This window comes from Cygnus olor, chromosome 3 (assembly GCF_009769625.2).
Source record: "Cygnus olor isolate bCygOlo1 chromosome 3, bCygOlo1.pri.v2, whole genome shotgun sequence".
Classification (NCBI taxonomy): Eukaryota; Metazoa; Chordata; class Aves; order Anseriformes; family Anatidae; genus Cygnus; species Cygnus olor.
In genome coordinates, this window is record NC_049171.1 from 87,131,549 (window position 1) to 87,154,611 (window position 23,063).

Sequence of the window (23,063 nt, forward strand, 5' to 3'; positions counted from 1 at the left end):
ATTTCAGATGCTCATTTCTGGGAGAGAAAAAAAAGTGTTTTTTTTTCGGTTGTTGTTGTTTTTTTATTATTATATTTGGTTTTGCCTATAAAGAATTCTTAGATGTTTGAAATGATTTTAAATTTTTAAAAAAGAAGCATAAGAAAGCAAATTTTATTCTCACTGATCCAGACAGTGGTATTAAGAAAATGATCAGCGCAAACTCGGGAGGACCTAGCTAAATACGCTTCCATCTATTTTTTTAAATTCAATCCAGAAATCGTTTTGCCAGGTCCATGGCACAGCTCTTCGCAAGGCAAAGCAGAAGTGCTGCTGCTGCCCAGATCCTCACCCCGCAGCTGAGCTCCTCGGTCTTCTTCAGCGGCCTGCCCCATCTAGTGGCCACACGTGGAAACATCCAACAACTGAAGGCCCTGGCGGTTTTAACTTTTTTTTTGTTTTAAAAGCATCAGCATCAGCATTTTGTCCGCTATTATAAAAACTCCAGGGAAAAAAATAATAAAAAAATAATCACATAATAATGATTAAATACCTTAAGAAATGGAGAAATATGTCTTTTGCAAGCAAGTTTTCCTCTTTTTCCTCACAACCGCTGCTTAGTTATGCTCTGTGAAAATCCGAATTAAAATACTCCTATGCTATCTTCTCAGAGAAAAATAAAAAGCTATGCAATACTAGCACTGAAAAGAAGTGATCTAACAGCTAATGTTACCCCTGGTTAATGTCAACAAATGGCCACAGAAATTCATCAAAATAAGTGTAACGTAGATGGTCATGTAACTTCATTGATACGGATAAAATACTTCTATGCAGATTAATCATTCACAATTAAAACTCAATTATTATTATTTTTTCCCCAGATCAAGGAGAATTCATGTTATCCCTCCTGGTGTTCCAGAATTTCTATACATATTCTGACAAAATAAGACTGGGAGGGGCATACCTGCTGCAAAAGGAAGAGCAGCAGGTGGATCCAGCAAGTTTTTACATCAAGAATGCTCGCAAGCAACATGAATTTTAAAACCACAAATTCAGAGAGATGATACCAACAGCTAGGCTCTGGCAACCACAGCTTATCCATCCCATATGAGATGGATATACAGAAAAGATTTAAAGCCTCCAGTCAAAATTAAGCCACATTAGGACACTCCAAATCCCATTTTACTACTTGGCCTTCAATCCCCTCGTACACATATTTCACAGACTCATATATTCTGACAGTCTCTGCAATGCAGCCAGACCCCAAAGCTTTCTTTTTAATCTGATGTCAACGAGATATCAATTCCTATTGAATTGCAGGGAGATTTTTGCAACTTATATTGCTGCTTATGACTCCTGTTGCATTACTCTTTTAGAGATCAGACTTTTTGAATTCTTCAAGTTGTATCACTTTGATACAATGATGCACTCTTATAAAAGTATAGCTATTAAGATTCAAAGGAAAAATAAAGCATGAGTTTGCTATCACCCCCCTTATGGGGGTGAGGGTACACCTCACTTAGCGGCTAAGAATGTGAAAGACTGCCAAAGGACAAAGTAAAATGTGCCAAGGCGCAAAGTGAAGTGTTTAGGATTTGGGCTGTTGGGTGTTGTTTTTTTTATTTCATTTAGTTTGTTTTGTTTTTACAACTTGGAATGCATCTAAGTCTACGCTGTAGAAATTGGCAGAAAAATAGTTTTCATATTAAAAAATCACCAGAGCACTGAAGCTGAGCTCCAGGAAAACATCACATGTAGCATACACTTGCATAGATGGCACTTCCATGAAAAACACAGCCATATTTTGGTTAATAAAAAAATAAAAAAAATATGAAAGTAAGGACGTTGAAGAATTGTGGCTTAATAAATTCTAACACAATAAATCAAAACAAGAAAACATGCTGCTGCTAAGGGACATTCACAGAAGTTCATCAGTAGAAAATGTATGCCATAGTTGCATTTCTGAGGCTGTGGAACCCACAACTGAATTGTGTTCCAAAAACTTAAATTTTATGTTTGTAACAGACATTAGTAGTCCTTACAGCTGCAAATATGACCTTGAAAAAATTAGCCAGGTATAGTCCTGACAAATCTGGAAACAGAGTGAAACGATAGCTTTCACAGAGAGCAACACAACAACTGCCCTTGACATGAAGGTAATAACGGACCACTTGGTTGCCAGTATTATTTTTCCCTGTGACTATTCTGGCAAAAAGCTTCTAGTAAATAGATGTTTTCACAATTCAAACCTACCTCCTTTGAACTTGCTGCATTGCTGTTTCAAGAACCTTATCCCAGGGGACGCATCACAACAGGACTATCTGAAGCCCTCTGTGAAGTGCTCCTGTCATGCAAGTGTCAACATCTGCTACCTCCCCTCCAGAATGAGGAAAATCCACACCACAAAAAATAAAAACATGAGCAGACAGAGAACTTGGGAGGAAGGACCACAAACATCCTGAGGCACTGCAACATTTCTGAACAGAAACATTGCAGTGACCTGTTCTATGGAAATGAAAAAATAAAAATAAATTCCTCACTAGGTTGTTTTTTTTTTTTTTAGTCAAAAAATGACTTACCTAATCACTAACCCCAGCAACCACATAGTCCTTGTAGGTGACCTTCCACCATTATCTCATTTAAGCGCTCTTTAACCAGGAATACACACCTCCCTGATCCACTTACTATAGAACAAGTTACACGTTTGCAGAAATGGCTTCTAAATTTGTCCTTCTGTATTTGATTTTTTTTCCTTAATAATACGTAATTTAAGGATAATTGATTAAGATTAAGCATAATTAAGAACAAAGATTACTGTAAAACTCATTTTTGATCTCCTCATAAAGCTAATACAAGACAATACTACTAACCTGAAACTTTGTTACAGAAAGTTTGACTGAGAGCAGTATTTCTGGTCCAGGTATCAACTCCTGAAAAGTAAGACTGTACAATAGAAACAGACACTTGTAGCTTGTAATTTATCTGTCTCTGCTACAGTTCAAAAGTCACATCAAATACGGGATAACTCAGGAGAGAAGGTTACAAGTGTTTAGTTAGATACCTGGTATAGATTTCATTTTAAGTCAGTAGTATGAAAATAACCTACAAAATGTTCTTTTACGAGTTTTATTTCACTAGAAAAATACTTTTCTGTCATTGAGCCCTACAAATTACCTGTTATAATTCTATTACTAATAGTACATGGCATGAAAAATCTTGGGGGCAACCGTGGTTCAGGAGGAGTCTTCACTTAAAATTACTAGGTTTTCACTTGATAATTTCACTCTGGTCTAAATGAAACACATGTGCTATACAACTCCTATCAGCAGGTAAGATCTACAGAGTAGCCTGAACTTAACTGCAGCACTAAGTTTATTTGTGGCAAACAAACCAAAACGTAGCGCACCAAATGGTTTTTCTAAGTAAATGGCATGAAAACTGTCTGCATCTAGGAACCTCTCTGTTCTTTGCAAAAACTGTAACAGCACCTCTTCAGCAAAAAAAGGAGGTGCAGGGCCCTGGGTAACAGCAGAGGAGCTTTCTGGACCAAAATCTTAAACAAAACAAGACAAAAACAAACAAACAAAAAAACTCACAAACATAAAACCCACTTGTTTTGCAAAAGAACTTAAAAGTTTGTGTACTATTAACATGTGTCTAGATTTTGCGTTTTCTGTAATTTAAAATCATAAAGCACTGCCATCTGAAGTAACTACAGTACTGAATCATCCTTGTTGTACTTCCAATTAAAAACTTGATTATAAAGATGGTTCATGGTCCAAGATGAACTGCGAGGGTTCACAGTTATCATTTGGGAATCACTGACCCACTTTTTTTGAGACATGGGGAAAACACCATGACCTGCGACTGGCCTATGCCAACTTCTGCATGCAGGTTCTTTCACAGCTTGAATAATCAACACAGGCTGCACAAATCAGCAAGCCATGCACAGTAGTCATTCCTCATCTCTTTGGGGGTGATCAAACAAATAATAAAAGGTTACAGCTATGTTTTTATTTTCCAGTGTTTCTACTTACTAAAGTTTTTTAGAATTGACCATTCAAAAAAGGTTTAGTGATCTGACTGGCAACCACAGAATGAAGTGTGATCACATTGTATGTAAGACACAACAGCTGAACTCTAGGCCTACATGAGCAAGAGTCTGCCGACAAAATCATTCCACAAAGTTCTCCTGCTGCAGATAAAAAATTACATTTTACTTCCCAGACAGCTTATAGCAGTTGCACAGCACAAGAAAAACCCTGCTCTGGAAAAGGGATGCTTTTGCCAGCGTAACTCTCATCTGCACTAGCGCTTTACTGAACAGTTACGTCAGTCAGGGTGTGACCAAAACATATTTTATTTATGCTGTAAACAGAGCTTTCAAGCAACAGGGATAAGCTTCCAAAAGAAACTTTGAGAGGCCTATTGCCCTGCTCTTTGCTAAACTGTAGAAAGAGTGCCAGATTATATAAAGTTCTATGGAAGTGTTATTGTGAGACAATATTCAACAGTGCAGCTGCAAGTGACCCTTTCTGATGCAGAGGAAAGGCAAGAAGTAGTTGTAAAGACTAATTCAGTTCCAGTGAAGTGTTCTCCTTTGAAAATCAAAAAGGAATTGGCCCTAAAATTGGAAATATACACAAACATCTAAGCTAGCATTACCCTCATTGGATGGGTATTAAATAACAGCAAACAATTAACTAAAGATCTACATTAGAAATCTTCAATACAAACTGAATTGCAACTTGCAAGAGAAATATGAAGTAATAAGAAGAGGTTCTATAAATATAGCAGAAGGAAAAGAACCACAAAGAAAAGTATTTAACAATTCATAACCAGAAAACAAAACAAAACAAAACAAAGAGATGAAACCAACATGGTTGAAATCAATTTCCTCCTCTTTGCTTATATCCCTGCCCCCCGGGGGTTAACTGTAAGTGGAGAGCAGGAAATACGACCAAGAACAGAACAGGCCTATTATTTAATCCTTACTCATTTATTAAGCAGTTTAGGACAACATTAGAAATAATGCATGAGTGAACAATGTAGATAGCAGCTATACCAAACATGCATTAAAACCTTAGCCATGCTGATAGGAAATAACAAAACCCCTACGGAAAGATAAAGTGCAGATTAGGAAGAAATCAACCAAATCTTTCCGTAGGCAAGGTCAGAAAGCCAGCTTCGTCATCAGCAGCTAATACCGAAACAGGTAATCTTACATGAAAAGTGAAAAAATTCTGTCTGACAAATCAATGGACTTACCTTACACAGGCTAAGATTATTTAATAGGTTCTTCAGTTACCTTATATAACTTAATCTTTTACATCGGCAGTGAGATGAAAAGGAAGGATTTTGGTCTGAGACAGTGTTGTTTTCCCTCATGCTGAGCTACTCATCTGCAGCCAGCCCAAGTTCTTGCTCTGTATCTGATCTCCAGTTATAGTTGATAGACCCCCTATTCAATTCGCAGAATCCCTGCCTGGACTGCTCTGCCTACTGCTGCTGGAGATGCCCTAGGGTGTCCCATCACTCCCAGCTGCCGGCCCAGAAGGGTACAGGCCCCAAAAGATCACATGTGATGTATGTCATGTCACACAAATATCCTGGCATTGTCAAATGGCAAGTGGTCTATTAGATGATAATTCTCCATCCCCCAAAAGGGTAGGAGGAGTCCCTTACTCAAATGCAGACATGCATAAGGAATACATTTACATGCCAACCTGGAATTGGGTAGTGCACTTCAACTGTGAACTTGGGTAAAACTGGTACACACTTCTTCCCTAACTGACCACCTGTTAGCAATCCTAATATTTTTGTATAAAGATTTTTCATTATGCTTTTCTCTTATCATTTTTAATTATAGATTTCATATTACTCTCACATGTTATTTCTTCATGCCTTAATTGTATTTTGCTTTTCTGTTCACACATAGTCTTGGCTATTTATGATTTTAAGCAAAATTCTATTTGCATACAACTTTGAGAGTCGAGTTTATACAGGAAAGATTCCCTGAACTCTTCTTTCCTGTTCATGGCAATTAACATGTAAAATACCGTTAAAATAAACTGCATAAATTTGCATCTGCCAGACCCAACCAAAGCAGATCTGACATACAGCTGACAACCAAGTTCTTCCGGGTAATGGGGAAAGTCCCAGAAGAAAGGAAAAGGGAAGAATAGTTGCTATTTTGAAAGTGAAAGAGAAAGACAGGACAGAGGTTACAGACAAGCCAGCCTAATCTGAAAACATTCTTGCATGTTTTTTTCCTGAAGTGTAGAGGTACACAAAGCAGTTAACACAAGTTTGTCCTGAAACACACATTATCAAAGAAAACTACCTTTTTTTTTTTCCTGAAAAGATAAACCAGCTCAGTATATTAAAGGAGTGCAACACAGGGAATATAGACCTCACTATACTCACTGAGTTTGTCCCGTATTACATCTCTCAATCTAATTATGAAAATATTGTTTAGATTAAATCACCTGCAGACAATTGCAGAACAAGGTTCACGTGAACCTGAGCATTATTGAAGGTGTTCCATAGAGTTTTGTCCTGGGTGAATTATCTTCCAGTTATTTCATTAATGAAATCAACGCTTTATAAAAAATAAGAAAAAACAACAGAAAGAAATCCTTCAAAATAAGACTGCAAAGCGGACACAAGTATTTGCATCCCAAATGGCAAATCATCCTCAATAAACCAGAGAAATGATCTAAAATCAACATGAAATCTATGCAACTTGTGGAAAGTACTACACCAAGGAAGAAAAAAAGAAATTCACTGTTACAAACAAGCCCACTGCTGGTTAAGTAGCAGCACAACAGAAGAAGATGTACAGGGACCCCAGCCTAAGAGCTGCCAGGCTAGAAAGCAACATTCAACTGTCTTTCTGGATCATATCAAGAGGGAAGTTCACTACATTCAGTGCTTCAGCTGGAGCAGTATGGTGCAGTACACTTTAAGAAGTTATGCATCAAATCAGAAAGACTTCAGAAAAGGAAAATAGATAAAATAATGTGGAAAAATATAATTATATCAAGCTATTCAAATCTGTTATGTCCATCTATATCTCTAGAAAGCCACCAGTACAGTAAGTGATAAAACCCTCACATTTATTTACAACCCACATACAAGAAGTATGGCAACTGCAAACCATACAAAAATCCATTGCCTGTAACAAGAAGCAGGAGCTTACAAAACATGAGATTCTGTACTTAAAACTCTCAAACAGGCTTTCTCAACTAACCCCTCGAACACATCTCCTTACGCTCATGACTCTTCCCTTGCTAGATGTGCCTGCCAGTACAGGATCTCACATCTGAAGTCCAGCAGACCACCTACACCTGCCCAAATAGCATGCAAGTTTTTGTCAGCATAGTTTCCGCCACTAGAATTTATACTACAAGATTCTATCAGTTTCACAGGATAGCGGGGGGAATGGGCAGTCATGCATGTGTGTGATTTGTGATTGCTTATAGGCCCAGCTTTAGCCGAGAGGGGTATACCAGCATTATCCAAAGAAGTGACTATGACTGTGATCAGGCAAACAGCAGAAATGGCTGCAAATTGCTTTCAGCAGGTGTTCTAGCTGCAGGGGCTTCAAATCACCTTGAACTGAGGAGTGATGCTCAGATGATCCTCTTTTCTGTTTATTTTGCCAGAGTAGCAACCTCCAGCTGATTGGCATTAAGAGGCAGTTGGGTAAGGCCAAAAGCAAGGGTTTTTACCTTAAACTGCCACATTACAAACACCTGGGGCCTAGGCTTCACCTCCAGACAGGTGTCATCATCACTTCCAAGAGACTGGAAAGAGTAAATGCAAATTTCTGTGACCGTGAAGCTTTGCCAGGATTCCCACAGCACACCACTTCCAGCACCCCATTATTACGAAGAGGGTGTTTTGATCGCTAATTGCTATAAACTAAAAGGGAAACAAAAATCATAGAAATATGGCAATGCTCACAGGAATGCAGAAGGGAAGAATAACATAGCCATCCTTGAAGATCAGGAGGAGTGAGAGACCAAACTGGAGAGTCACCTAATCAAATGAAATTATCTGTATCTAATCACATATCTAAACCTGAGCTAGCCGACATGTGCTCCCTTTATTGGCAATGGAGAAGTAGTCAACTGAACCTGAGAAAAATTAATCTCACCCTAACTCAGATGGGTAAAATGAACTCAGATGGACTGCACTTCAGAAGTGGCTACTACTTTTTAGACAGCAAAGGAAGCCTGGGATAGGGTTTAGATATCTAAAAGATAAGCAAATTCCCAACCAATATGTGCAATGATAAAATTAATTAAGAACATAGAAATCAAACTGGAAAGGAAAAGCTAAAAGCATTAGAAAAGAAATCAGAAATTCAATAAAATTGACTAGCAAAAGAGCAATGTGAAGAATTACCAGTTAGAACTCAGCAGAATTACTTTCTACCTGATAATGTTGATTGGATAAAAAATGTTCAATTTGCAAAAAGTTTGTTAATTTCTGGCAAGGTCTATGAAATTAATCCAAGTGCAAGGCTTAGAGGAAGATAGCATGATAGAACAAAAACTGACAAATTATTTGAAACTTCCACAATGCTGTCACTTTTTTAATTACCACAGTTTAGACTATCAAAATTTGGGGAGGGTGCTTACTTTTCATAAATGTAAAGACAAAATATGAGACAATGTTATTTTGAGAACTGTTGAGAGAGGAAAATTAATAGAAAACTGGTTTCTTTGAGTAGTCGTACGTTGATTTAAGCAAAATATTTACATCTCGATTTCATGGTACTTACTAAAGTATGGTTAGTAAGCTGTTTCACATGCTATAACAACTGCTTCACAGAATGCTTCAATGTAATTTTTTAGCTACAACTGATAGTAATTGACTTCCATAAAACTATTAATGAATATTTTATCAAATTGGTGCCCAACTCCAGCATGATAAATATAACTTGCTGTGGGCACTATTTATAGCCAAAAGACAGCTATCTTTTTGCTGGATTTGAAGATATATATAACTACAACAAAAATTCACTTTCTCAAACTTACCACTGGTGACTCTCAGCACTGCTGGCATCCAGCTGGACAGCCTTTTCAGCTTTATCCTTTCCTGTAAAAGGAATACAATATATTAAAGGATTCATTGTACTCTTCCACATTTTAGGCAACTCTCAAGAACCAAGAAATCAGATATACTCTAGCTGCAAATAAATTGTTTCTTCCTCTTACAAGCACATAGTTTGACAATCATGGCTTTACATCATTTGCATATGTATATGTGTGTGCTCCCCCCATCTTACTTTTATATACATATATATATATATAAAATTGTTGCTATTTTGTATTTTCTCTTAGTTCATTTCATTAATTCAGATGCAACTAAATCAGGGAAGGATTAGACCAGACTGTTGAAGGTGGCTGTGTTTGTAAGATAGAATTCCCTTAAAAGCAGGTTAGAGAAGCACCTGTCAGAAAAAAAAAAAAAAAAAAAGAAAAAAAAAGGCAGAGCTGTTTTCTGCCTTGGGTACAGAATGAACTAGTTAAATTTCCTTTCCAGTACAAAGACCTTCATTAGGTTCCACTTTTAACTGAATAAAGATGACAGTAGGTGGCTTGATCAAACCCACACACGCAGTAAGAAGTTCAGAGGAGATGCTTGCTGTTTGCAAAATCTCAGCTGCAACCAATTAAACCACACTGACATTTCTGTATTACAAGTTAACTTCATAAAAACAAAGAGCAGCATACACAGTGCTCCAACCTAGTGGAATGAAAAAAACACTAAATTACTGCCAGCTCCCCTGCAGCCTTAATCCCTCTGCACTACTTCCAAAAACAGAGAAAAAAGGCTGCCGCCACCCAGCACTTCGTGAGAATAAGACAGACAAGGCTGATTACTCAACACCTAAGTCCAAACATCATTCCTTCTCTCCCTGTCTTTTGCTATGCCATTATCTTCCTGCATCAGAGGTGACATCTGGTTACTGGTAAAGGCAAAGGATACAACAGAGTTTACTGTTGTAACATAGTTTGTGTCAATCTTCACAGCAATATGCAACTTACATACAAAGAAGCTAAGCTGCTACTAGAGCAAAGAGAGTATCAATGAAGTAGTTAAGATAGCACAAGTCTTCATGAGCATTTAGATGATAAAAGGATAGGGATGGAGAACTTGGACAAGCTAAGGTTAGTTATAGAATATGTACTGATAGCCCACAAGCATTACTGCCTTCAAGGATGACAAAGGGCAGTCAAAATTGCTTTCTTAGTGACGGTGTCACTGTTGACAGAAAAATAAATAAATAAATAAGTGAAAAGAGTCACAAAAGATAAAACAACCTGAATGTTGTGAATATACTTACATAACCTTAATTTGGTGCAGCAAAAAAGGGAGAGGAAATGCATAAACAAAGGAGAGGGAGACATATTCCCAGATACAGGCAAAAAAGGATTACCATAAGAACAATGTGTCGAACAGACTTGAGTAGGGTGACATAGGTAGAAAAGAAGTAGGCTTTATTGCAATCAAGAGAAGGTCGAAAATAAAAAGGGAAATGTAAACTGTAAACTTTTTACTGTAAATGTAAAATACAACTAGACAGAAAAAAAAAAGTGGGGGGGAGATGCTTTTAAAAGCAACAACAGCAACAACAAAAAAAAGAGCTATGAAGAAGAAAATCAGAACCCTGTTAAGGCTAAGTTGTCAAACAGGATAGATGGAGAGAGAAGCCTGGAAGCACCATCTTCAATCGTCACACCTGACTTATGTTTCTTGTGGACAGTGTTTCCAGATTCACAGTTTTACCCCTACCACCACCATAAAAGAGGCTGCTGATTTGCAGGAGTGCTCCTTTGCCTCAGAAAAGCAGAAAAACAAACCTTCCTTTTAAGAAGACAGATGTCAGCACGTTCTCTTTCGATCTGATTCTCATCAAAATAAAGGATTTTAAGGCACCATCCAGAGCCAGCAGCCTTCAGTCGTGACCAGCAATACTTCTCCTACATCGATTTCAGATCTCTCCGATGAGGAAAGAATGGACTGAAGCTGCGCAAGGTTGCAGTTTTTTGTGCAAAACATTTTTATTACAGTAAAAATGCTCACATTTACTGGATTGGAAAAATTTACTGAAGCTCAAAGCATGTTTCACCACATTTACATGACATTCTACACATTTTTTTTATGTATTTACCATCAGAAACATATTTCTTCTTCTCCTCAGTATCAGAAGTCATCTCAAACATATCTCCATACGCACGTGCAACTCTCCAAAGAAAGTCCACACAGTTTTCATACTGAAAGTAGAGGACAGCCGAGTAATTAAACTGATCAGAATGGGATTTACACAGTTTCCTTTAATAATAATACTTAGAGTAGGTCAGAGGAACATGGCATAAATCTTCAGACAGTTCGTATCCTTCTATAGAACTTCTAATTTATGTGAGAAACAAATACCATTTTTCAGTTGCCAAAGGAGAAGGCAGCTTTTGGAAATACCCTAGACGGTCTAAATATATTTTATTTCAAAAAACAGTTTTGAAGTTGTTTTTTAATTAAAAATATAAAGGTAACCCAGTAAACCACAGCAGATCCCTGAATGATGTGACGGGTACTGTATTCAGGTATGAAACGTGCACAACATTCACTTTCAAGTAGTATCTCATCTATTTGCTTAGATATTTCAATACGTAATTAAAAATATAATCAGAACTACTTATGTTTGTCAAATCAGAAGAAAATGATACATTGAATAATGCACTAACCATAAACACTTTGAAATTTTATCAAGAGTTACACAAGTGTGTAGTACAGTCACCGAAGGAAAAATTCACACGAAGATTACCATAAAGGTATAAGCAGACTATAGGCTCATAATGTCATTTCTTCAGGACACTTGGTCTGGTTACTATCTTATTCCACAGGACTTTCTCATATGGGCAATTCTAAAACCAGCAAAGAAAGTTTCATTTATCTAGAAGAAAAGCCCATGATATATTTCTTTGTTGCATGTAAGAATACACATATCAAACAAAGCCTCCAAATTACTGAGCCTGGATGGTACATAAAATAATACAACTTCCATGCCCACCCAACCTGAATATTGGCACCACCTTGAAATATTTATTTTTCACCATATTTTTTGAGTGAGCATGAAATTGCATCTTCCATTCCTATGTGCATTTTTATGCTTACATTAGGGAAGTTCTCAGAGGTAGAGCTAACCATAAGTTAATAGCAACATAATACTAAGTTTACCCTTTAATACCTTGTCATCTTTCTCAAGTAGCAGCCTGAAGCTCTCCTTTTTATCATCTTCTGAACCCTTGTGCAAACTGTCCACCTGCTGTAGAAGAGTAAGTAACTCTTCTTCTTCTGATTGCACAGTGACATCAGGTGATTTCTTACACCACTTTTCTTCCTCAGAATCTCCTTCAGTATCAGTATGAGCTGTGAGGTAACTAAAAATCACAGAAAATAATAACCATCTTTTCTACAAATATTGGCAAATCACTATGAAATTAAAATGCAAAAAAAAAAATCGGTGTAATTTATTCAATTTGTCCAACCTGAAAAGAATTTTTTAATACATGGAATCAAGCTTATTGTTATTACAGAACCTTTATCTTCAAAAGGATAACCGTAATTCCAAATACAACAAGCAAGTAATTATATTGTCCTGCCTAATACTACATTGAAAAAAATTAGATACATATTAGAAACATATGTGTCCTTGTGTTTCAAATGCAGAACACTGCATCTGAACACTGCACTCCGCCACAAAACTGGCGGAGGAGCTGGCCAAACCGCTTTCCATCATTTATCAGCAGTCCTGGCTATCAGGAGAGGCCCCAGTCGACTGGCGGCTAGCAAATGTGACGCCCATCTACAAGAAGGGCCGGAGGGCAGACCCGGGGAACTATAGGCCTGTTAGTTTGACCTCAGTGCCAGGGAAGCTCACGGAGCAGATTATCTTGAATGTCGTCACGCAGCACTTGAAGGGCAAGCAGGCGATCAGGCCCAGTCAGCATGGGTTTATGAAAGGCAGGTCCTGCTTGACAAACCTGATCTCCTTCTATGACCAAGTGACGCGCCTGGTGGATGAGGGGAAGGCTGTGGATGTGATCTACCTTGACTTCAGTAAGGCTTTTGACACCGTTTCCCACAACATTCTCCTCAAGAAACTGGCTGCTCATGGCTTGGACTGGCGTACGCTTCGTTGGGTTAAAAACTGGCTGGATGGCCGGGCCCAAAGAGTTGTGGTGAATGGAGCCACATCCAGTTGGAGGCCGGTTACTAGTGGAGTCCCCCAGGGCTCAGTGCTGGGGCCGGTCCTCTTTAATATCTTTATCGATGACCTGGACGAGGGGATCGAGTGCACCCTCAGTAAGTTTGCAGATGACACCAAGCTAGGTGCGTGTGTCGATCTGCTCGAGGGAAGGAAGGCTCTGCAGGAGGATCTGGATAGGCTGGACCGATGGGCTGAGGTCAACTGTATGAAGTTCAACAAGGCCAAGTGCCAGATCCTGCACCTGGGGCGCAACAACCCCAAGCAGTGCTACAGGCTGGGAGATGAGTGGCTGGAAAGCTGCCTGGCAGAGAAGGACCTGGGAGTATTGGTTGATAGTCGGCTGAATATGAGCCAGCAGTGTGCTCAGGTGGCCAAGAAGGCCAACAGCATCCTGGCCTGTATAAGAAGCAGCGTGGCCAGCAGGTCTAGGGAGGTGATTGTCTCCCTGTACTCGGCTCTGGTGAGGCCGCACCTCCAGTACTGTGTTCAGTTTTGGGCCCCTCGCTACAAGAAGGACATGGAGGTGCTCGAGAGAGTCCAGAGAAGGGCGACCAAGCTGGTGAGGGGTCTGGAGAACAAGTCTTACGAGGAGTGGCTTAGGGAGCTGGGGTTGTTTAGCCTGGAGAAGAGGAGGCTCAGGGGAGACCTCATCGCTCTCTATAGGTACCTTAAAGGAGGCTGTAGAGAGGTGGGGGTTGGTCTATTCTCCCACGTGCCCGGTGACAGGACGAGGGGGAATGGGCTCAAGTTGCGCCAGGGGAGGTTTAGGTTGGATATTAGGAAGAACTTCTTTACTGAAAGGGTTGTTAGGCATTGGAATGGGCTGCCCAGGGAAGTGGTTGAGTCGCCATCCCTGGAGGTCTTTAGAAGACGTTTAGATGTAGCCCTTAGTGATATGGTTTAGTGTAGGTCTTGTTAGTGTTAGGACAGAGGTTGGACTAGATGATCTTGGAGGTCTCTTCCAACCTAGATGATTCTGTGATTCTGTAACACTTTAAATCATTAGTGTGTATTATGACATGCTTTGCAACCCTGAATAGGCCTCTTGAACTCTTGGCCCCAGTTTCTGTATTTTTTCAAATGAGAATGAGCTTACTAACCAAACCAGAAGTGCTATAAGAATCACTTACACAAGGTTCTGTTAAACACTTGAAAGATCTAAATATAAGTGATAATATCATTGTTATCAATTTGTTTACCTAGTTTTTGTACATTCTGGAGGTCAGAATATCTGAAATTGGGAAAGAGCTTATATTAATTCATTATGCTCAGCGCAGAAGTACTCAGCACAAGGCAGGCAAGGACAAAGAAATGTTTACAAAAGCCATAAATACCACACAGAGATAAGTAGGTGGCCTTACTGTCCGAAGTGCCGAGCACATATTAGAGCCCTCCAATTTCGCATAAGAACAGCTGAACAGCATTTACTTTTAAAAAGTAACCATTTGCTTATGTCCTAATATGGGCAGAAAAGCCTAATCTTTTGCATCTAACTTTTGATAATCTTGTTCTAATGAAAAATAATAATTTAGAAGTATTAGCTGCTAAGTTCAGAGATTTTTAAATGGTAACTACTAGCAGAAAATGCTTGCAACACGCTATATACATTAAGCAACTGAATAATCTAACTAGAGCGGGACAGCCAAAATATATAAAAACCGTTTTTTGCATATATATAACCAGTACAGAATGTTAGCAATATGAATGAAGGTTAATAATTATGGCTTTTTAAATCTTCTATTTAACAAGTTGCTTTAGGAACTGACCAGACCTAAAACATCAGCAGATCCACTTGCAGCTTGTAAATGACCATTTACAACTACTTACGAAGTCACAGAACTGCAAGATGTGGCATGATGATTTCTCTGCCAAATTAACAAAGTACTATGGGAAAGAGGAGTCTACTAAAAAATATATTTAAAATGTACATACATGTTCAAACAAATAAACCAAAAAAAAAACCCACAACATAGATTTTGCTTTATAGATTTTTGCTTTATATAACACCAAATCTTGATAATGCTGAAGTTGATAATAAAACCTATATTACATCCTCAGAGTCTGTATTCATAAGTCAGTGAACATTTATTTTGCTTTTCTGAAACATCTTTAAAACCAGAGCATATTGTTCTTCCATAGTTATATTGAAGCGAATGCAGAATCCCATCATATTCAAGGTGAGTTTGTAGGAGCACGAACTAAGGAGCTAACCATGGAAGAATGAGGTCCTCAGATCAGACCATACTGCAACAACCCTTCTCATTCCACCTCTCCTAGAGAAACATGACCTCTGGGCCATGGCTGTGCTGAGAAACAGCAGAGGGAACAATTTCAATTTGCTTGCTCATTTGCATGTTTCAATGGTGGCAAACCAATACCTATCAAACAACCCGTGGGGAATGAAAACCACAACAGTAAATATATATTTTTTTTCAGTGTAAGACAGTGCCAGTAATTTCTAGGAACTACAACAGACTGTACTACCCTGTGCCTGCTCACATCAGTCAGACACTGAGCTACGCTAAGGCGCTGGAGCTTCTATGTTGCAGTTCTAAGCAACATTCATTTCCATTTGCAAATGAAAGAATCAAAATGTTTAAAATCCTCTCTAAGCTTGGTTTGAAGTAAACAGAGTTTTTTCAAGAGAAGGACAGAAATTAATTGTCCTGATACCAAAATGTTCAAGGGAGTGTAAACAACACCAAGTGGTTAAGCTTGGGCATGCTAGTTACCACCTGAGATGCATCAGCATTCCTCTAAGTTTCTCCCTTAATTCCTAAGAAAAATAAAAACAGTGCTTTCAGAGAGCCCTTCCTTCCTTGTCTCTACTCCTACAGTTCCAGAGCTAACATTGCTGCCTCCTGGCATTTCTTCTAGGGAGACCAAAAAGGTGACAGGCCTGGCCTCCGTGACTTACTCGTGATGAGTTCCCACCTCACTAGTCAGGCAACCCAGGCAAACTTCCACATTGCTCAGGAGTCACGGGGGTAAAATAACAGCAAGGTAATTTAATCAAGTATCAAACATTAAATACCACTTCAACTATTTTGGCAAATGAGGCATAAAGGACTTTTTTTTGTTTTCTCTCTGATGACATTAATTTTCTTACTAGCTGTCTGTTCATTCCATATCGTGGTTGAAACTTTTTAAGCATGAAAACATGTTAAGAAGGCAACACAGACTTTTAAAAAATAAATAGCTAGGATTTTTCCTAACAATGGGGTAAGCTGTACTTTACCAATTTGAACTGAAGCAAGTTTTATTTCAAGACAGGAAGACTTTCCAGCTACTTATAGACAAAATAAGAGCATAACAGACACTATCGATATAAAACTACAATCCAAAGAGCTTGATAACTGATTTCAACAAACCTGCTAGCAGGCTTACACATCTGCTCATTACAGAATTGCAAGCTACATGTTACAAAGAGCTGTAACATATATATATATAATATATATGTAATTTATATATATATATATATATATATATATATATATATCAGTACTAAACCGAAGCAAAGTGAAGCGTTTCAACACAGTCCAAAAACTGCTAGTCTAACGGATGATGGAAGTAATCCAAAATGGAAATCAACAAAAAAAAGGATGAAGAGTCATTACGTAAAACATTTGTAAAGCAAGACATAATAACACTGATATCTGCTGTTTCACCTGGTGTTTTCCTGCAAGAAGTTTAATCAGATGATAAATAGAAAATGTTTGAATGTGATTGGATCAAGAGCAGCCCTGAAGAGAAGGACCTGGGCGCGATGGTTGGTGAGAAACTCAACATGATCTGGCAAGGTGCGCTTGCAGCCCAGAAAGCCAACCTTACCCTGGGCTGCATCACCAGCAGAGTAGCCAGCAGGGCAAGGGAGGGGATTTGTGAGACCCCACCTGGGGTACTGCATTCAGCTCTGGGGCCCCCACACAAGAAGGGCATGGACCTATTAGAACAAGTCCAGAGGAAACACCTCTCCTGCGAGGACAGGCTGAGGGAGTTGGGGTTGTTCAGCCCTGAGAAGAGAAAGCTCCGGGGAGACCTTACAGCAGCCTTCCAGTACCTAAAGGGGGCCTACAGGGAGTGTTGTGATAGGACAAGGGGGAACGGCTTTAAACTAAAAGAAGGTAGGTTTAAACTGGATATAAGCAAGAAATCCTTCACTATGAGGGTGGTGAGGCCCTGGCACAGGTTGCCCAGAGAAGCTGTGGATGCCCCATCCCTGGAGGTGCTCAAGGCCAGGCTGGATGGGGCTTTGGGCAGCCTGGTCTGGTGGGAGGTGTCCCTGCCCGTGGCAGGGAGTTGGAACCAGGTGGTCTTTAAGGGCCCTTCCAACCCACACCATTCTACGATTCCACAGTTGTATGATCTTGAAGGTCTTTTCCAACCTAGATGATTCTATGAAAAGTGAATATTTATATGTGACAAACCAATACCTGAGAAATTCAAAGAACTTGAAAACTGTCTATACTCAGTGTGAACTGTTTTCACCTTTATTACAATAGATTTTATTTAAAAGAGAAAACAGTGAGAAGAACATGAGGAGCAATGATCAACCAACAGGACTCGGATCACAAAGAACTGTTCAAAGTCCAAAGAACAAATGGAAACCATGCTAGTGACTCACCACACTGTGGTTAAGCTGTTCCAAAATCCAGACAGGTAGTACTGCATTAAAAACAAAAGCAAACAAAAAACCACAACAAACAAACAAAAAACAACTGAGCTACCTGGTATAAAACACTGCTGGGGTGTAAACTTGCTCTGCTGGCTCAAAAACTGTTGGACTGCCTTTTAACTGGCAGGCACGGGGCCTAACCAGGTATTGGCCGTTCACAACACTCCAACTTTGAGACAGATCAAACATCATCTGTTGTTCTCCCGGCGACTTAAAAGATCGTAAGCTGACACAAACACTGTCTCATCCGCTCCAGCTAATTCAGTAGAAACGTGATTATATGTCACAGACTGATCTGGATCAGATTGGCATGGATGACCCAGTAGAGCAGACACATCCAACAGTAATGATAAACAGCCTTTGAGGAAAAGTTTGCCGAACCAGAGTCAGGTCAGCCAAAGATTGCACTGAAAACAAATGGGCAGCAAAAATAAATGAAGAAATGGTAAGCAAATAAGTTCTTAGAAGCAGAGAAGGGAAATGTTCAGAAAAAATTATAAATAAAACATCAGAAGGAAAACTATTTACTGCTGTGAACCTTTCTGGTGACTGATGCCAAAAGCATTTTGAAAAGCCTGGGTGAAGCAAAGCCTTGCTGAAGACTGAGGCCAAACATGACACTGATGTCAATGGTTCATCACTGCTGCACCAGGGAGGAAGCGGCTTTAAAATGACAAGTAGGGCAGAATTAGGTGAAACTCTGCAAGCCAGGTGATCATCCAGACACCATTTATTCTATCTGTAAATGAATGTGTGATTGTTACACATCCTCAAATCTTAAAGACTGAGTAAACAATGGAAGTGAATGATGGAAACCAGAACTCTTCAGCATTCAGTCAGTGTCTCATGCATCCAGCATACCTTCCTACAAGATAGCTTTTATTACGTAAAGCTATATCTAAATTTATTTTTAAAAGGGGAAGGAGGGATATTTTTCCACTTAGAATTCTCACATAACTTTTGAAAGGCAAAATACAAAGCTTCTCTCTCCAAGGTGTTAAATATCAACAGTGGCATTGGGAATATGACCAAAACAGATCAAAGCAGTGAGGGCCATAACAAGGACTGCCAGAATCAAATTGTTCATAAAAAAAAAAAAAAAAGGTAGTATTAAAAGCTGGGAGAATTCTGCAAATCTGGAACTGATGTAGTCATTCAGCACAAGCGCATAAGACTCTTACGATTACTTCATCTGCCAATTCCCAGCATCTATCCGTGTGTCATTTAAAACCAGAATTGCTTAACACAAATACAATCCTGTCTTCTGGATCATGAAGATATTGCTGGGGCAGTGAAACACCTTGCAGGTACTTTACCTCAGATAGAGTACAAAAACTGAAAAAACAAAGTTTAAAAGTTTAATCTGTAACAAAGAACAAAATTACTTCTCTCATTCACAAGCCAGTAAACTGATTGCATTACCATGTTTGGATTCACCACTGAACAGTAAAAGCAGGGCACATGGTGTTTATACTTAGAACACATGAATTTGTGATGCGTGTTAACCAGAAAAAAAAATGCGTTGCTATAGCCTCTCACAGAATAAGCACAACTGCCACTGACGTTACATATGACCTCAAAAAATACTATATAAAACTTAACTGTACGCACACTAGGCACTAGGCTTAATAACCTACGTCCATTTAGAAGATGAAGAAAAAATACAAAAAGAAAATTACATAAATGAAATAAAACTATCTTAAAAAGAGAAGATATGCAAAACAAACAAATCAAGTACAAGGCATTATGGAAAAAACACACGTAAAAAAAACTCTTTTTCAAAGGAGATTAAAAAATAGCATTGATAAAGCACATGGCATTAGTCACTTGGGTATCTATAACCTTGAATTATCGTCCTTCCTTCCAACTCTACGCAAATATTTGTCAGAGAAGGCCTCTCCTAAGGACACATTCAAAGCTCTTGCACACTATAATCACTTGTGTCGGATCATCTCATCAGTTTCTTCATCACAGAGAAGAACCTGAACAGACAAGTTTCCTTGGTTAGTTCTCAAACAGCAGTGCATCTCTCCTGATGAGAAAAGGTGGCGATCCCAATTGCTAAGCGTGGGATAACAACTATTCTGTGTTTGGGAACCTGATTATTTGTAAACCCATGCTTTAGCCTTACCTACATCTCCAAATATTTTATGTTCAGTACAAAGGCCTCTGCAAACCTATCCCCAAAAAAATGAAATACTTTGAGGAACTATAGAACTGAAACATTTATATACCACATGAAGGGGAAATGTTTCTGACGACCGTTGCCAGTACTGAATATTTAAAGCAAAGAAAAAATGAAGAACTAATTTGTAATATAATTGCGGAATCTCAAAATATGGTCTCAAAAGACTCACAAAGCATGGGAGCTGGGATATAACACAAGAAATTCGGCCCACAGGAACTTAAAATGAATATGGAGAAACTCTTCAAAAGTAGAATTTCATTAATTATTATGTGCAGTATTCTGTTCCCTTCAGAATATTATAGTTAATTAAAGCCTCCTTAAAGAAAAGAAAAAAGTGACTTAAAATGGACAATTTACATTCTAGTGTAGGCAGCATTATGTCTGTATACCACATTGAGGAGGTGGTACCAAAAAAAACACATTTGCTATAAACACGCCCTGATTAAATTGCATGCAAGTATCTAATCTGATTATATCAAAAGAAAGATGTAATTACAAGAAAGTAATGTCATCACCATTTTCACATTACTACTGAAGGGTGTATTAGGCAACATATGAAAATAGAAAAATATAGTCCCTCTCCTGAACTCCTGGTACATCTCATCCTTCAGCATGTTCCTCTACTGAAGCCCCAATAACCACAACGGGACTAAACGCCATGATCAAAACCAGGAACTTTATACCTTAGTCAGTACCTGAAATCCCTCATGCTTAATTTTAAGCCAGCAGGAAACATACACAATAGCAAATGTATATAAACAAACTGCCATTTGTACATGCTTTGCATTCAGACATAACTTCCATAGCGTGTAATACCTTTTCGCAGAACACTGTAATAACTCATCTTTAAGGCCCAAAGGAAACAATTATCATGAAAAGCACAAGAGCACTCCTACAGTTTGAACAAGTTCTGTCAGAGACTTCACGGAAGACTACTGTCTTACTGAAAGCACTCTTAAAAATCACAGCATTATCATGAACTTTGCCTCTCATTACATAGCTATGAAGCAATACTGCATCAGATGGTTGCCAAACACGCTAGTAGAAATCTGCAATGTGCTTCGTATTAAACCAACTTCACATGTAGTGCAGACTTACAGATGGTCATCCAGAGTTCTCTCTGATTTAAAAACAACTAATCTGATTTTTTTTCCTGATTAGAGAGAAATTTAAAATATACTTAAAACTTTTAAAGGGCTACTGTTTATAATACAAAGTTTCGCATACATATTGATGCGATTTGCAATGCGTATGTAGCATAAACAAAATATTATCGACTCACCCTCCTTCACTTTCTGCCTCTTCAGAGCTGGTAGTTTCTTTTGCAGGAGTTGTCTCAGCTTTTCTCCGCCTTGCTGCTCTGTGTGATGGGCTAACTCTCTGAGCATCTCCCTTCCCTTGGAGCTCGTCTCGAACAAGCTCTTCAAGCTTTGGAATAGCTTCTTTCAGAAATTTCACCTCTCTCTTCAGTTCATCCACACTTATTAGCAAGTCATTCAATTTTTCTAGTATCTGCAGTTGCCTCCTGTGTAAAGCCATTACCGCCCCTTGCTCGTTATGAGTTTCATGTTGCACGCCTACAGAATTAAGCTTGTTACCTACATCTGCAAAGTCAGGTATACGCACAGCTGCACCAGGTTTTCGGACCTTGCGGTACCAAATCACGACCAGGCTTATTCCAGCAGTCCCTGCCATTATGCCCAGTATTAGTCCTTTATTTTCAAAGCGAGACATTTCTGCGCCCTCCTAAAATTGGGAGACAACAGTAACAGAGTTAAAGACGCACTCCCCCTCTACCCAAACGATTGACTTTGCTTTTAAATCGCAAAAGCTTAAGGCTAGGATAACCGGTGCGTGCTGCAGATAGGAAGCCACAGTGCAACTCCAGCAGATTCTGCAATAACAGCAAAACCGAGACAGCAGTGGCTTGTTTGGCTGGAGGGGGGGCAGCAGGGGAGCACGCTGCCCTATCCGCACAGCACCGCAGCCTTCACTTCTGACCTTCCAGCTGCTTTAGCTGATATTTTTCTTTTTTTAAACGCCCAAACCTGCTGTCCTCGGCTTGCCGCAGCGCCCGGCTGCCAGGCCGCAGCCCAGCAGGGGGGGTCCCACCGCTGCCCCGGAGCCCCGCGGACGCCTCCCCACAGGGCGCCCACCCCGGGCCCGCCGCCGCCGCCGCCCCGCTACCTACCGGGCCCGGCCCGGGGCCCGCCGCCACTCCCGGCCCCGCCGCGGCGCAGGGGGCGGTGAAACCCGGATCCAGGGGGCCGGGCCTGCGAGGCAGCGGCCGGCCGGGCCTCCGGGGCACGGCTGCCGGGGCCCGCCCTGCGGCAGCCCCGGGGCTGGAGGCGGCCCTCCGGCCTGTCCGGGTCCGGCTGTGGGTGCGGGTCCGGCCCGGGGGTCCCGCTGTGAGGGGGCCTCGGCTCCCCGAGAGCCGCACCTGCCGCAGACGGTGCGCGGCTTGGCCGTTCAGGGGCGAGTTTTCCTGTTTATGGCTCTGCCTTCGGGCTGCTGGCTGCTCGTTTCTACTAGCTTCACCTTTGCTGCTACTTGTAGGAGTCAGAGGGTGTGTGTATGTTGCATCGGAGGAGGCCTGGTGCTGCAAAATCACCGAGAAGCCCTGACCGGCTGCCAGGCACGGCATGAAAGCTTAATAGTACCTCAGCCATCTGACAGCCCAAAGCTGACCCTGTTTCTCCAAAGTCTCTTGCAGTCTGCCCAAAGTCAAAGAGGAACTTGAGTCTGACAGGTTGTGGGGTGCATTGCTCCTACAGCCCCAAACTTGTATCAGTGGCACAAGACCATTCTTTCTCCCTGATGGCAGTATTTCCTCCTGTTTCTGGCTTAGGAAAAAGGACCATCAGAGACAACCTGCTGTGCCCAGTCATCATCCTGAAGGCTCCTGGCGGGTGCCCGTGCACAACATGCCCTGCCAG

General features: G+C 40.0%; 1 protein-coding gene across 3 annotated transcripts in view; it reads right to left on the bottom strand.

Moving 5' to 3' along the window:
- The window catches only part of RMDN2 (regulator of microtubule dynamics 2), a 48,423-nt gene extending 26,048 nt beyond the window's left edge, over positions 1–22,375 (bottom strand). For 2 of the 3 annotated variants that reach the window (XM_040551568.1, XM_040551567.1), the window contains exons 1-5: positions 22,319–22,375; positions 21,410–21,873; positions 12,242–12,434; positions 11,168–11,270; positions 9,027–9,087 (exon numbers count right to left, since the gene is read on the bottom strand). In XM_040551568.1, the coding sequence (XP_040407502.1) occupies positions 9,027–9,087; positions 11,168–11,270; positions 12,242–12,434; positions 21,410–21,861 (809 nt within the window). In that variant the 5' untranslated portion in view covers positions 21,862–21,873; positions 22,319–22,375. Of the gene's footprint in view, positions 1–9,026; positions 9,088–11,167; positions 11,271–12,241; positions 12,435–21,409; positions 22,245–22,318 lie in introns of those variants that run through there. The other variant, XM_040551569.1, reaches the window with a different exon arrangement.
- Positions 22,376–23,063: the final 688 nt, after the last annotated feature.